Source organism: Budorcas taxicolor, chromosome X (genome assembly GCF_023091745.1).
Source record: "Budorcas taxicolor isolate Tak-1 chromosome X, Takin1.1, whole genome shotgun sequence".
Classification (NCBI taxonomy): Eukaryota; Metazoa; Chordata; class Mammalia; order Artiodactyla; family Bovidae; genus Budorcas; species Budorcas taxicolor.
In genome coordinates, this window is record NC_068935.1 from 80,958,775 (window position 1) to 80,974,956 (window position 16,182).

General features: G+C 45.1%; 1 protein-coding gene across 2 annotated transcripts; it reads left to right on the top strand.

Moving 5' to 3' along the window:
- Nucleotides 1–4,505: 4,505 nt before the first annotated feature.
- PJA1 (praja ring finger ubiquitin ligase 1) lies at nucleotides 4,506–9,763 on the top strand. Of its 2 annotated transcripts, none has more exons than XM_052663286.1 (2): nucleotides 4,506–4,600; nucleotides 6,988–9,763. In XM_052663286.1, exon 2 carries the CDS (start codon nucleotides 7,055–7,057, stop codon nucleotides 8,774–8,776), a length of 1,722 nt encoding a protein of 573 aa, XP_052519246.1. In that variant the 5' UTR covers nucleotides 4,506–4,600; nucleotides 6,988–7,054; the 3' UTR covers nucleotides 8,777–9,763. The 2 variants fall into 2 exon arrangements, with proteins under 2 accessions (XP_052519246.1, XP_052519247.1); XM_052663287.1 differs by lacking the exon at nucleotides 4,506–4,600 and having other exon boundaries at nucleotides 6,890–7,182; nucleotides 7,747–9,763.
- Nucleotides 9,764–16,182: the final 6,419 nt, after the last annotated feature.

Here is a 16,182-nt window from a genome sequence, read left to right on the forward strand (position 1 = left end):
AAATTCTAAGAGAAGAGAGAAAATAGAATCATATAAAATTCTCAATTAAAATCAGAAAAGGCATGAAAAGAATGGGAGACTGGATTTCCCTGGTGGCACAGTGGATAAGAATCCGCCTGCCAATGCAGGGGACACAGGTTTGATCCCTGGTCCGGAAAGATCCCACAAGCCGTGGACCAACAAAGCGTATGTGCCACAATTACTGAGCCTGTGCTCTAGAGCCCAGCAGCTGCAACTACTGAAACCTGTGTGCCTAGAGCCTGTGCTCCACAACAAAAGAAGCCACTGCAATAAGCAGCCCACACACCACTACTAGAGAGTAGCCCCCACTAGCTGCAACTAGAGAAAGCCTTTGTGCAGCAATGAAGACCCAGAACAACCAAAAGTTAAAAAAGAATGAAAGACACACACACACACACAAGAGAGAAAAAACAGTGGCAATAAACAGGAAAGAGTCACAAATATGGTATATATTAATCCAACTACACCAACAATTACTTTAAATGTGAGTGGTCTAACTATACCAATTAAAAGGCAGAGACTACAGAGTAGATATTTTTTTTTAAGGTCAGAAAGCAATTTGAAATATAAAGACACAAATTAGAAGTAAATGAAAGAGAGATTTACATGCTTACATTAATAAGAAGACTGGAGTAGCTATGTTAATTCCAGACAGAGCAGATTTCAGGACAAGAAAAATTATCAGGGATAAATACGGACATTATATAATGATAAAGGGGGTCAATTCACCAAAGAGATGTTACGATCCTTAATGTATATGCACCTGACAACAGCATCAAAATATGTGAGGCAAAAACTAGTAGGACCACAGCAAAAAATAGATGAATCCACTATTACAGTTGAAGACTTCAACACCCCTCTATCAGTAATTGACAGAACCAGCAGGCAGAAAATCAGTAAGGACATAGTTGAACTGAATTGCATCATCAATCACCTGGATCTAATTGACATTTATAGACTACTTCATTCAACAACAGCAGAATACACATTCTTCTCAAGCTCACGTGGAACATTCACCAAGATAGACCACATCCTGCGTGATAAAACACATCTTAACAAATTTAAAACATTAGACATCATACACAGTGTGTTCTCAGACCACAGCAGAATTAAATTACAAATCAATAACAGAAAGATAGCTGGAAAATCTCAAAATATTTGAAGATTAAACAACACACTTCTAAATAACACCTGGGTTCAGAAGAAGTATCAAGAGAAATTTTTTGAAGTTTGAAATAAATAAAAATTAAACTAGAATTTACCAAAATTTGTGGGATACACTAAAAGCAGTGCTTAGAGACAAACTTATAATATTGAAAGCATACATTAGAAATGGAGAAAGATCTAAAATTGATAATGTAAGTTTCCACTGTTAAGAAACTACAAAAAGAGAGCATATTATACCCAAAGTAAGCAGAAGAAAAGAAATAATAAAGTAGCAGAAATAAATGAAATTGGAAAAAAGAGAGCAATATAGAATATCGATTAAACCAAAAGCTGATTTTTTGAAAAGATCAACAATATTGGTAAGTCTCTAGCCAGGATGACCAAGAAAAAGGGAGAGAAGACAAAATTACTAATATTAGAAATGAAAGAGGAGCCATCACTACTAATCCTGTGGACACTAAAAGGATAATAAAGACATTAATTATGAATAATTCCATGCCTACAAATTTGATATCTTAGGTGGACAAATTCTCTGACTTACTTTGAATAAATAGGATATGGCAAAAGTGTTGGGATGTCACTTTTGACTTTAAGTCATAAAAGAACTGTATCTTCCATCTTTAGTTGCTCTCACCAACTGCCAGGTTGCCAGGAGACTCAGGAAGCCTATGGCTAGGCCCACATGACAAGGAATTGAAGCCAGACAGCAACCACATGAGTGAGCTTGGCAGTGGATCCTCTGAGGCCTTCCAACAGCCACGTAAAGAGCTTGGATGTGGACCTCCTACAACAATTTTGCCTGTGAATGCGACTGCAGCGCAGATGACAGCTTGAGTGCGACTTCATGAGACACTTAGAGCCAAAGGCACCCAGCTAAGCCATGTATAGGTTTGTGACCTGTGAAACTACAATAACTGTCTATTGTCTTAAACTTCTAAGTTTTGAGGCAATTTGTTACACAGCATTAGTTAACTACTACATATCTTTTGACCCAGAAACTCTGCTTCAAAATACATGCACTAGAGTAGCTTTTTCCAATCCTTTCCACATCAGAGCATGTTAAAAATGCTACTATGTCTACCAGCTCACTGGAATGAAGAGACAGCCTACTCTTAGCCAGAGGGAACAGCCCCAGGGTAAAGCCAGGCCCATCTTTCTAGAGGGAATCAATATATCAGAACCCCCATTACCCCATTACCCAGTTGCGAAGCACTGCCTCAGAGAAACTCTTCAATATGGACATGAGGAGACATAGCCAAGATGTTCATTAAATCTTCACTTATAATTGCACAAAACAGGAACAATCCAAGTCCATCAGCAGGCAAAAAGATAAAGAAATTAGATAATCCATGTAACAGAAGTCCATACAATGATATAGTAATATCATATTGGAAAATTGATACAATTGTATTCATTAGTTAAAATGTATGACCTAGACCTAAATGAATCAAATTGCTAACTTCCAAAAAATATTAAATGAAAATAATAATATTTAATTTGTTTCCAGAGGATGTATTTATTATGCTATTCACATAATGTAAAATACATGAAATAATAATGTATATTGGTAAGAAATAAATACATACATATAAAAAAAGAAAAAGCATGCACAAGAAAGAGACTTCCAAATGGTTCTTTTTTGGGAAAAAGAGGTAAGATGAATAGGATAAAGTGAGAGATTCAACTGTAATATTTTGTTTAAAAAACAGAAGAATCTGAGGATCCAAACAAAATAAAATGTGCTTCGTCTGTGTAACAGGTACATGTGGGCAAATGTATATTTTATTCTCTGTACTTTATATTTGAAACATTTTAACAAAAATACATAATTTTTTGAGTACAAAAGTACATATACATTAGATGAGGCTTATTAATTGGGTTGTGGAATCTCTCTATATTCCTGTTTATTTTGCAGTCTATTCACTCTATCTATACCAAAACAAGTGTGGTTAAGTCTTCCACTATAATTGCAGACTTTCTGATTTCTATATTTCTAACAATATTAATGCGTGTATTTTAAAATTACAATTACATTATTTGGTATATAAATTTTACTGGCTATATCTTCTTGGTGAATGAAACAACATGATTTATTTTAATGCTTTTTACTTTGAGTTCTTAATTTTTCTGATATTAACATTGCTACATGTCTCTTTCCTTCCTTCTTTCCTTCTCTTTTTTCCTTTCTAAAATTTCTTCTTTCCCCTCCCTCCATCTTTCCTTTTCTACCTTTTTCTTTCCTTTCTTTCTGCTGGTATTTCACTGGAAAATATATTTTTCCATTCTTATTGCTGCCTTAGGTGAAACATATAAACAGCATATAATTGGATTTCTAAAAACTAAATGCTTAAATTGAGAGTTTGCTTTTACATTTTTTATGGGAGACGTTAATCCTTAGTACACATTGATATACCTGGATTTATTTCTGCCCCCCCCCTCCCTTTTTAACATACTTTCTTGTTGCCTCTCATCCCATTTCTGCGTTTTGTAAGAATGATTTTTTTCCTTTGTTCTACATGCTATTTCTTCAATGGTTTGAAAGTTATACATCCTATTTCTATTCTGTTATTACCCCTAAAACTCCTTGTTCTTCTATTATGTATTTTATTCCCAGTAAAGAACAAAGCTTTGCTATTGTCGTGAACAAAGGTAAGTCTTACATTTGATGCAAGTATTAGAGATACATGTAAAGCACAATATATAAAAAAGACTTTGGAGTTCAGTAAAATTGTGTAAATCCAAAAGGCATAGCTATAATATTTTAAAGGGCAATTTAATTATAAGGATGTGAAGCTATGTTGTGCTGCAATGACTGATCATTTCTTCTGGATAGAGAGGCTCGATTAACAGCAATTAATTGTATGATAAACAGTTCAGTTTGCTTCAACCACCAGGTTAAAAATTTTTCTGCTGACCACAACCCTAAATACAGTGATACTTCCACTACAAATCATAACATAGAACATAGGATAGGGTATATTAATATGATTACTCTCATATCGGAATGAATCAGAAGGAATTTGCAGCTTTTACTTTATATCAGACAGCAAGGACAGCAACCATGCAAACCCCAGAACAGAAGGGTATATGACTAAATGTTTAACATTTGTTACAGCTGGCTGTTGGTTACATTTTTCGCTGTCCTTTTCTGTATCCTTGACGATTTCATCATTTCAAATGAAATAATGCTTTCGGGCCCACCCTGATTTGTTGAGAGCAGCTGCCGCCCCCGCCACATCAAGGGGGCGGGCCGCCGCGACGCCACAATCACTTCCGCCGCCGCAGTCGCGCCTGCCCCACTGCTGTCTGGAGGGGGAGGAGCTGGAGCCCCAGGAGCAGCGGCTCTGGCGGTCGTGGAGGTTGGAGGTCCGAGAGATCTGTTCTTCCCGAGAGCGTGCGGGGTCGCGACTGGGTGAGTGAAAGACTTTATTTCCTCGATCTCTTCAGACGTGACGGTGGGGCCAGTGGCCGAGCATGAGGGCGAGTGGCTGGGCACCAGGGAAAGGATGTGGGGGTGGGGGGCCCTAGCGAACAGATTTTCGGGCTCACCCCTCGGGAAGGGGTGGGGCGGCCGCGGGACCTGACCAAAGAGGGAGGCCTGTGTCCTCCATTGGCCCGATTTAGGACTCATCCTCCATCCCTGGCTACCTTACGTATGGCCCGGCCCCGCTCTGGTGGCTTGAGTCGCTGTTCAAGAGGGGAGTGGTGGTCGCGGCCCTCTATGCCTGTCCTCCCCTCCCTCCTGCCTCCCTTCTTGGCTCCTCTGTGGAGCGACCTGTGGCCTTTCCCCATTTTGCAGTTGTTTTAATGAATGGTAAAGGATGAAGATTTTTAGGCAAATATATTGTGCCAGGAAAAGAAATGCTGTCAGAAAAACAAATCATTCCCAGGGAAAACTGTATCCCCACACTCCCTTTCTTTTCTCCCCCTTCTCTGCCACATTGGTTTGGATCTACCATTTGAGCTGATACACGTTTCCCTCTCTCTCATTATGACATTGCGGACCCCCTCCCATCCTAGTGTCTTGCGTGCAGGCACAGGGACACACACACGCACATGCCCACACACACACGCACATGCCCGCACATACACGGGTGTGTGTACCCGGGCGCACATGCACGCGTGCGTGCATGCGCGCGCACACACACACACAAGCACTCACGCATGCCCAAAACCTTCCAATGCAGCTGTCTTACCGCTGCCCCCCATACTCAAGGTTCCTGAGTGTCCCCTCCCCCCTACATGCTTGGACACACATGTACAGACACCCTCTCAGACATTGTCACACTCCCCAGTGCCTTCCCCTGAGAGAGACACAGAATGACTGACAGACACACAGCCTCCCACCCTCCGGTGCCTTTCCTGCCTCTCACCACCTTCCACAAACATACCTCCCCTCCTCCCTGTGCCTCTGCATGCTCTGGTAAGCATACAACACAACACACACACACACACACACACACACACACACACACCCTCTGTGAGGCCTTACCCCTTGCCTGCCACTGACACACATAAGGATATCCTTGGATTGCTGGCTCCTTTTTCCTACACCACTTAACATGCATACTCACCCACACGCTCTTTCCATACCCCTCTCAGGTGCTCCCTGTCTGCTACATATGTCTAGACAGCCTCTTTCACTGGTCCCTGCCATGCACATACTCACACTCACATAAATCCCTATCTTGGAACATCCCCCTTCCTGTCGCCACATCCATGAATACAGATGCTCTTTGATTGCTGGTGCCCACCCACCTGCCACATGCATGTCCCTCTCCAGTGATGTCTCCCCATTGATGCATTTGTTCACACTGACACTTCTCGATTGTTGCCTCCCATTTTGATGAACACACACACAAACCGGAGGACACTCCATTCAATGCCACTATACTCCTCCTGGCCTGCCACAGACACATAAACGTAGGCATCCGTCCCTAGAGCTCCAGCCATCACACATCAGAACCACATGTGCATTCTCTTTCTGCCATATGTTCACATGCCCCTCTCCTCTGAAGCCACACCATGCCTGTCATTTTCATACCCACATCCACAATGGGTCTCATTCTGCCCAACAGTCATGCCTTTTCCCATGCTGCTGTCACCAGCCCTTGCCGTTTACAAACACAGGAGTCTTTCCTCTTCATGATTGCTGGTCCCCTTCCACCCGTCCCACTGCTCCTGACAGACACTAGGCACTCTCACATACATAGTGATGGTGATCTATATTTTCCACTCTATTCCAATTTGCATTTCTCCTGTATGTCTACAGGGCTCAGAAAAATGCAGGCACCCCATAAAAAAACCACAGCCATCTTTCCTCTTCCCATGTTGGCACAATTCCAGTGTTTTGCCCACCTTCTGAACGTCCAGTCACCCTCCATCTTCCATCAGATTCTCCCATAAGTCTGGCTTTCCTACAAACCCAGTTTTGCAATCATTTTGCCAACATTGCAAATGTGTTCCAGGTCTACACCTGACAGTCACTTGAATGCTATTCCAGGCCTTAGAAGAAAGTGAAACTAATTTTAAAGGCCCCTTATTCTTTTTTTTTTTTCCTTTACCTGCTGAAGTGAAAATAAATCTCCCTGCTCTTTTATTTTGAACTGATTTGACCTTTCCATCTCCAAAGTGTGTGCAGGGAGCAGGAGCCTTCCCACTCAATCCCCAGCCATGTTGGAAACCCTCCTAAATAGAGCAAATGGGTCAGGAATCTAGCAAGCCTATCTGGCCCAAGCCAGCAGGAAGGTATCAGTCCAATACAGGCAGGAGGTATGGAAGAAGGCATGCTTATGTCAGTTTCAGGCCATCCACAAGCCAGCAAGAAAGGATTTCCAGGCAGAGAAAGACGCCATCTGAAGTCCCAATGCACAGATCAGCCCCCAGTCAAACCACCAAGAGGAGCCGATCACCGTTTTCCACCACTCGTCGTAGTTGGGATGACAGCGAGAGCTCAGGAACCAGCCTGAATGCTGATAATGAGGACTACTCCAGGTACCCGCCCAGAGAGTACAGGGCTTCGGGGAGCAGAAGAGGAATGGCTTATGGACATGTTGACTGTTTCGGGGCAGATGATAGTGAGGAGGAGGGGGCTGGGCCTGTTGAGCGAGTGTCAGTAAGAGGGAAAACTGGCAAGTTTAAAGATGAGAAGCTGTATGACCCGGAGAAGGGGGCAAGGTCTCTGGCTGGGGTGGCCTCACAGTTCTCTAGTTTTAACCATGACGTGAGAGAGGAGCTTGACAAGTTAGACCCAGCCCCTGCAGCACAGTCCTCTGCTAGCAGAGCTGAGTTCCTGCAGCCAAATAGCATGGCCTCTCAGCCGTCTTCTGCTGAAGGCAAGGTGGTCACAAACAGCAACAACCTGGAGAGGGAGAGACAGGAGCCGAATTTACCTGCATGTCCCAGCAGGGCTCCTGTGAGTATTTGTGGTGGGGAAAACACTCCCAAGAGCACAGAGGAACCGGTGGTGAGGCCCAAAATCAGAAATCTGGCAAGTCCTAACTGCGTGAAACCAAAAATCTTTTTTGATACCGATGATGATGATGATATGCCACATAGCACTTCCAGGTGGAGGGAGACTGCCAGCGCTGATGAAGGCCGCTTGGATGGCCTGGCAAGAAGGAGCAGAGGTGAGGGTTCAAGTGGCTACCCTGAGCCGAAGTACCCCGAAGACAAGAGGGAAGCCAGGAGTGACCAAGTGAAGCCCGAAAAGGTGCCTAGACGGCGACGAACCATGGCCGACCCCGACTTCTGGACATGCAGCGATGACTACTACAAATACTTTGAAGAAGACTCTGACAGTGACAAAGAGTGGACTGCGGCTCTGCGTCGCAAGTATCGTGGTCGGGAGCAAAATCTGTCGTCCAGCGGCGAGAGCTGGGAGACTCTGCCAGGAAAAGAAGAGCTTGAAGCCGAGCAAGCCAGAGTGAATGCCAGTGCTGGTGCCAGTGCTGGCAGCAGTGGCAACAATGAACTTGAAGAAGTTCGAGGGCCCTCTCTCCAGGAAGAGGAAAGGGCATCCCCCGAAGAAGGAGAAGTTCCTTGGCTCCAGTACAATGAAAACGAGAGCAGCAGCGAGGGGGATAATGATTCTGGTCAGGAGTTTCTGCAGCCTGGTGTCTTCATGCTGGATGGCAACAACAACCTTGAAGATGACTCCAGTGTCAGTGAAGACCTCGAAGTGGATTGGAGCCTCTTCGATGGGTTCGCGGATGGGTTGGGGGTAGCCGAAGCCATTTCCTACGTGGATCCTCAGTTCCTCACATACATGGCACTTGAAGAACGCCTGGCCCAGGCAATGGAAACTGCCTTGGCACACTTGGAGTCTCTGGCGGTGGATGTGGAGGTGGCCAATCCACCAGCCAGCAAGGAGAGCATCGACACTCTTCCTGAGATCCTGATCACGGAAGATCACAGTGCGGTGGGGCAGGAGATGTGTTGCCCCATCTGTTGCAGTGAATATGCGAAGGGGGAGGTGGCGACGGAGCTGCCATGCCACCACTATTTCCACAAGCCTTGTGTGTCCATCTGGCTTCAGAAGTCAGGCACCTGCCCTGTGTGCCGCTGCATGTTCCCTCCCCCACTTTAAGACCAAGGCTCTTTACTCCTGGTCTGATGATTTTCCCCATCTGAAATCCACAATACTGCAGGAGCCCTCTCCAAATTAACCATTGCAATGAAATCAGTCAGTCGATTAATCTCCACCTGTTGATTCCTTGTGATTATTTCCAGTGTGAAAATGATTGTGTATGATTGCATTACAAAAATCATACTGTGTTTTAGAGGTTAGAAAGGGAAAACCAAATTTTCTAAGTGCTACTTGAGATTGCAGCAAGAAGATGCATTTTCTAACCTGAGCAGTGAAATGTTGCATTTTTTTTTTCAGTAGAACATGTTGATGTTGATTGTAATGTCAAGTTTATCTGTTAACTTTGTCCAAGAGGCATCATCATTTCTGTTGCATGTTATGGGTTAATGTTCCTGTAATTGCAGTGCCGTAAAAGCTTATTAAAGTTCTCCTTTTGGTTTTACATGGTATAGTGGAATTGTTTGGTTTCGTCTAAAACCGTGGTACTAAGTGACTGTATAATTGATTTCTTGCCTTTGCCTTCAAAATAGGGTTTTGGGTGTTCCCACTAGGAAAAAAGATTAGTTTCATTGGAAATACTGACTCCAACAACAACAAAAGTAAGGGTAATTATTTCTAAAAGTAGGAGTAAAGTGTATGGCTGTTGAACTACTAAAGGGGCAAAGTTTGAGTAAAGAATATTCTGTCAGTCTGTGAGAAGGAAAGAAACAGTGAAAAAGCATAGTAAAAATAATGATGGTAGGAACACATCCAAACAGATTGTAGAGGTGAAGGACTTAAAATTCTCTTTTAGAAAATAGCAAGTCTCAGAAAGTAAAGCAAGTCTCAGAGGGAATGGGTAAAAACTAAAACTGTATGCTGATTGTATGCATTAACACAGTGACACAAAAGGAGCAGAGAAATGTATGCCAGACAAGGACTATGAAAAACAGAGGTGCCCACCCACACAAAGTGAACAGGTTTGAACCTTTGGCCATATTGGCTTCAGATCTCTCTCTCTCCAATGACTATACATTTTCAGGTGCAGGTGAAGAACTTCACCTGTTCTTTTTACCTGCTTCCACAGAGGTAAGCACTATCCCGGAAGTGGTGTGATTACTTCTTGTCTACCTTTTTTGAAGTGTGTGTGTGCATGTGTATTTGTGTACATATATATGTATATGCCTGTATGTATCTCTATAACCAATATAGAGTTTTTTAAATGGACATAATTGCTAAAATGTATCATTTTGCAGCTTTATTTTTTTCACTCAACATTGTTTCTGAGATTTCGTCATTTTGATACATGCCTTTTAACTGCTGTATACTAAATATTCCATTGTACACTTACCACAAGTTATTTATCTTTTCTCTCATTGGTGGACATTTAGTTTCTTCCCAGTGTTTTGCAACAGTGAACATAATTAAAAGATGTTCCTCTGTACACATGTGTGAATTTCTTTAGGGGTAAGTACATGGAGGTAAAATTTGGGCATCTTAGGGTTAGAGCATCTTCATTCTAACTAGATATTGCCAAACTGCTCTCCTAAGTGATTGTACGAATTCAAACTCCTCCCAACAGTTGGAGAGCTGTTTTCAGCATCAACAGCTTGGCTACTGCTAACGATCAACCTCACTGGCAATCAGTGCTGTGTAAATTAACGCGACAATGAAACTGATTGTGTCCATCAGAAAGTGATAGTTTTTCTTCATGATAATATCTAGTTTGGACTACAAAGAGAAGAAATGGCAGCACTCGTGCTGTGGGTGTGAATGTAACAATAGCAGCCTTTTCAGGGCAGTTTGGGGAGTAGCTTCGTTTCAAAATGTAAAGTGATGCATGTCCCTGAGAGCAAGTTAGATTTTTTAGTTGTATGGAGTTAATACTATGCAGCAGTTAAAAATGGTATGCACTGATATGGAAAGATCTCCAAGACATAATGTTAAGTAAAAAAAAGCATATTGTGGAGCAATATGTATAATCTTGATGTATTGATAAAATAAAACCTTACAAAACCAAACTATATATGAAAATGCATAAAAGTGTCTGGAAGGCTGCAAACCTAACTGATGGCAGTGGTTGCCTCTGGGGAGGAAAAGGGGCTTGGAAGAAAGTAGTAAGGAATGGGGCTTTTTAAAAAAAAGTTAATCTGCTTGATATTTTTTTCTGTGTCAGTGTTTTTCCATGACTGTTAACAAAATAAGTCAAATCAAGAAAGTTTCCAATTGATAAAAAGTAAGGGATTTTTCTCTCACTGCAAGCACGGAAACCTGTGGTGGAAGCCACAGTCCTTTTTTCCTGCAGCTGGTCAAGCTGATATTTATAACTTTGTCTCCCAGTCATTCTGTGTCCGCCCTGGCCTTCAGCCAGCACCTCAGCTGTCATGCTGTCTCAGAAGTCTGTGACCTTGGGGGCCCCCATTGGGTGGGGTTGTGGTAGTTGGCCTAACATTAACCTTTGTGGTGCTCTGACTGGCACCACACAAGGAGATGTTTTAAGAACCCCCTTAGGTCCTGATTGCCTTCCTCCCTGCTTGTGGAGTGGCAGCCCCAGTTTTCCTTAGTCAGCCTTGGTACATCCATGGAAAGGGACCTCTCCCCAGGGCCTGTCTGAGGAGCCTATCACTGTGGAGGGTCACGCCAGAGGTGAGACTCTCCCAACTGGAAACACCAACAAGGCTCAAGACACAGGTCCAGGGCCCACACAGTGTGAGCTGACACCTCAGTCTCAGCACAAAAGACCCTTATGCCTGTTTGGAGGGACAAAAGCAGAGGAGCCCAGGTCTTGGAGCATTTGCTCGTGTGTTGCTGTGGTGCTGAGGGTGGTGGTAGCCCAGGGGGCAGGATTCGCCCTGCCCTTGGCTGCCCATTTCCCTTGTTCCCGCCAATTTCTAACCCTCTACCCTCTCTGACAATTCCCCAAGCTTCCCCATAGCTTTCCAATAAAACCGTTCTGCTTAAATTAACTAAAGTTGGTTTCTGTTGTTTGTAACTAAGAACCTCAAATGGCACACTTAGCAACACCATAGCCCACTTTGGGGCCTGTTTTCCTAGTCATACAAGATATCCCAAATGACCAAGGGTCAGGTGATTTCAATTTACCAGTGCTGCTGCTGCTGTTCTTGAGTCACTAATCATGTCTGAATCTTTGTGACCCCATGGACTGTAGCCCTCCAGGCTCCTCTGTCCTTGGGGTTCTCCAGGCAAGAATACTGGAGTGGGTTGCCATTTCCTTCTCCAGGAGATCTTCCCAACCCAGAGTCTGAATGCTCATCTCCTGCTTGGCAGGTGGATTCTTTACCACTGAGCCACCTGGGAAGCCCTTGTTCACAGGTCAGTGAACCCCTTATTGGCACTTCCTGCTGTGGTCCTAGAACAGTAGGCTTTGGGGACCACTACACACAAAGCGGTTATTTTTGAGGGTAAATTATTTGGTGTCTTCATCAAAGGTGCCACCCATCACACTGGACATCTTGATTTCCTGGATATGAAATAAATGGCCTCCCATTTTGGTCACTAATTTGGAGCAGAAACCACTTCATCTTGCAAGAGAGCACCTCAGCTTCCTGAGGTGGTCCCCACAACTGGCGCTACTGCTGAGCCATCATAAGGCTTTTCCTTGCTCTAAGGCACAGCCTTCTCTCACCCTCTGTTCCAGCTAGATCCTTCTATTAATTCATTTGTGTCTGGACCTCTGACCTGAAATGTCCTTCCCAGCCCTATCCATTCCATCCACTCTCTAACAAGCCCTGTTCATGTGCCAGTTCCTGAAAAGACTATCTTTTGATAGCTCTAGCTCCTTTCCTCTCTGCATTCTATCCCTGTGAGTCCTTGTGGTCAGGAGCTCTCTGTGTCTGACTCATTTCCATAGTCCTGGCACTCAGTACCAAAAACCTTTGCTGACAGGATGAATGAGTCCCCCCACCAAGGTAGGCTCAGAGCAGGGGCTATGTTCAGAGAACCGGGGGGGTGTTTCAGGGAGCTGACCCCCAGATGCGTGTGACCTGGCTTCAGCCCCATCCCCACCCACAGCCTCTTTAGGCCCTGCCCCCTCCTTCTCCCCTTCATCCCCATTGGCCACTCCTCCTTACACCCTGTGTCCCATTTTCTGTTTGTCCTAGTATGGAGCAAGCCAGGTTCTGGGACCATTGAGCAATACTTTCAGCCTGCCTTGGCATTGACATCTGCAGAATGAGACTTTGCTGCAGGTTTCTGCTGACCCCTGCATGCCTCTTATACTATTTCTGCCCTCTGGACCTCACTATCCCAAAGAGGGATGGAGAATGTTAGTGAGGCTTTATAATCCCTGCCATTTGGATACGATTTCTCCAGACCTCTTTACACTCAGTCATGTCCCTGGACCCTCCTGTCAACCCCAGGAGGTGAACCGTCAGGAGACCGAGGTTCAGAAGGGAGAGCCGGAGTACGTGTGCATGGCAGGGATGTCTTTTCTGTGCCTGGCCCGATCTCAGTGTGGTGAGGAGCAGGTAGGGGTCTTGTCCTCAGCATAAAAGTCCAGCCTGGTTCCAGTTTGGCCCCATTCAGGGATGCTGGCCACAGGCAATCCAGGCTGTCAGCCTCCCAACAGCTCAGTGAGGGATCAGGCAAGAGAAACCTGGGGGCGCCCAGACAGGAGGACGCTAGGCTTTTCAGTGGGAGGAAGAGGAGAAACAAGACCCAGATTGTAGGGGAGTTCTTCCACAGCAGCTAAGGACTAGGAGACAGGAACCGCTTACAGAGATTTGGAGGAATATGGCCCAAGCAGGGTCTGGGAGCCAGTCTGGAGGAAGGTAGGGACTGAGCACCAAACACATGAAGACAAATGTCCAGGGACCTAGAGGAAGCAAGACCAAGGCTAAAGCTTAGCCTTTCCCTCAAAAAGCTCATAGTCTAGGCTGGGAAACAGATATGTAAAGAGAGGCTTACAGTCTACCGTGCAAAGCACTGTGTGGAGGCAAACATGGGGTGATCGGCAAGAGTCATCCCATGGAGGCAAAGAGCTATGCTGGCTGTCCTGGGCAGGGGGCGCTGGTCCTTGTAGGCATCCTGGATGAAACCACTCTGAAAGCATGAATAGGCATTAAGCAGGTGAAGAAAGGAGGGAAGGAGGGTAGGATAGACCCCTTCCAGTGTCGTCTATTGGTGGGAGTGTCAATCGGTTTGTTTGAAAGCCCCTGTAGTGAAATATGGACTTCCCTGGTGGCTCAGATGGTAAAGAATCTGCCTGCAATGCAGGAGACCTGAGTTTGATCCCTGGGTTGGGAAAATCTCCTGGAAAAGGGAATGGCAACCCACTCCAGTGTTCTTGCCTGGAGAATCCCATGGACAGAGGAGCCAGGGGGGCTACAGTCCATGGGGCCACAAAGAGTAGGACACGACTGAACACTTTCACCTTAGTGAAATATATTAACATTTAAAATCCTCATGCTTTCTGATCCAGCAGCTCCACTAGTAGAATTTCTCCTCCATGAGCAAAAGCACAAGGTTGTTTGTACAAGGATATTTATTGTTGCATTGCTTGTAGCAGCAAAAAACCAGAAAGCATGTCAATGTCCATCACTAGGGGCCTGGTTAAATAAATTATGGCACAGCTATCAGATGCTTTGCTAGACAGCAGGAGGCAGACCTACAGCTGTTGCAGAGTGAGTATCCCAAAACCAAGAAGTTAAAAGTGAGTCATAGAAGTGGGCACAGTTACCAGGCATGTTTCACAGAGAATACATGCACGTCAGTGCTTTCCTGTACATAGACTGTCTCTGGAAAGATACACAAGAAACAGGCACTGAGGTCAGGGGCGAGCAGCCCCATCCTTTACTGTATGCCCTTTGTCCCTTTGGAGTTTTTGTTAATTTGATATTTTTAAACCCTTGTATATATGAACAATAGAAAAGAGGGAGGGAGGGAGGAGGCCAGAGACCTCTGGTGAAAGCAACTGAATGAACAAAGTCAGGGGCATGACATAGCAAGGTGTGTGTGCATGGCCCCCTCAGGAACCAGAAACTTCAACGTAAGCAAGCCTTATCGAGAGAAGTACCGCAAGTTCGGCTGAGGACACAGGGTGGGGCTGGAGGGTGGCCCAACTCTTAAACCATGTCCACTAACATCTCAGGTATGTAAAAGAGATGTCCAGATTGTATATGTGCATAACAGAGGAATTATCAGGAAATCTACCTCAGCCATCATGTTAGCTAACAGTGGTGAGATTACAGGTAATTTTAATTTTCTTTCCCTTTTGAGGGCATTTCTCAAATTCTCTTCAGCAAGCAGGTGATCAGAACAAAAAAGGGAAAAACGAAACTGGAATGTTCCTAGAACACTGACTCAAGCCTCTCAAAGCTGGCTTTTCCTGATGGAGGCCAGGCAGGCTTCGGGCAGTTCAGGCTAGCGAGAGACCAGGGCATTTGGAGTCAGGCTTTCGTCAGAAACAATTTTCATGCTAATTCACTGTGAGTGGTGAGCAGGGCACACACCCTTTCTCAGCCTTGGTTTGCTTATTTATAAAATGGGACAAAAGAATCCCTATCTCATAGGGTGGCTGGAATGAGCAAAGGAAATAACAGATGGACAGAATACACTACACTATACAAGCATAAGGGGGTGGCTGTTATTGGTTGTTATCATTTCTCCTGGCTCCTTTTTTTTTTTTTTTGCTGGAGCTGCAGGAGCCTGGGGCTCAGAAGAAAAGCCACTACTCCCTGGGTAGAAAGAATGCCCCCACATACATCATTCTCTCTTCAGCAACTGAGCAAGGCTGACTCCGGATGCCTGGCCCTGGTCTGGAGAAAAATACTTAGCAGGAGTCCAACATTCCCTTTGGAAGCAGAGTGCGGTGAGATGGGGGAGGAGGAGGAAGCAAAATGTTTGCTATTTTTTTTCTGTGCAATTGACTCTGCTGGCCAAGGCCCTTTGCTAACCACTGTCTGTATGCACAGATGGCGGCTGAGCCCCTCTAGTGAAGGGCTTGGCTTCCTGTTGAGCGTGCCCACCCCATCCAGGCCCGCTGAGGAATGTGGGCTGGTCCCAGCTGGATGGGCTCTGTGTCTGCCCTGGCCCCTCCCTGAGCCCTGGCCTGACCCCTCCTCAGGCCTGGATGAAGGAGCTTCTGTGTCCTGGGGCCCTGCCTGATTAGGCACGGTTGCTGCACTGACTCCTCCCTCACAGGCTGGGCACCGGGAAAGAAAAGCCTGAGGCTTGCACAGAGTCCTCCTGGCTAAGAGTGAAGCTCTTCTGGGTCTGTGGGAGTCGGAAGTTCCCACTGGTCTCTTTGTCCCTAAGTGAAGGAGTCCCAGAGTGACAGGTTCAGGCTGGCGAGGGTGGGAGCTTCTTTGTTTGGGCTCTTAGTGAAAGCCTAGACCATATACCTGCATATCTGATGGACCCCCAATCCTGATCCTGTGTGGGTTCTGCAGAAGTAAAGCTTCTTTCAT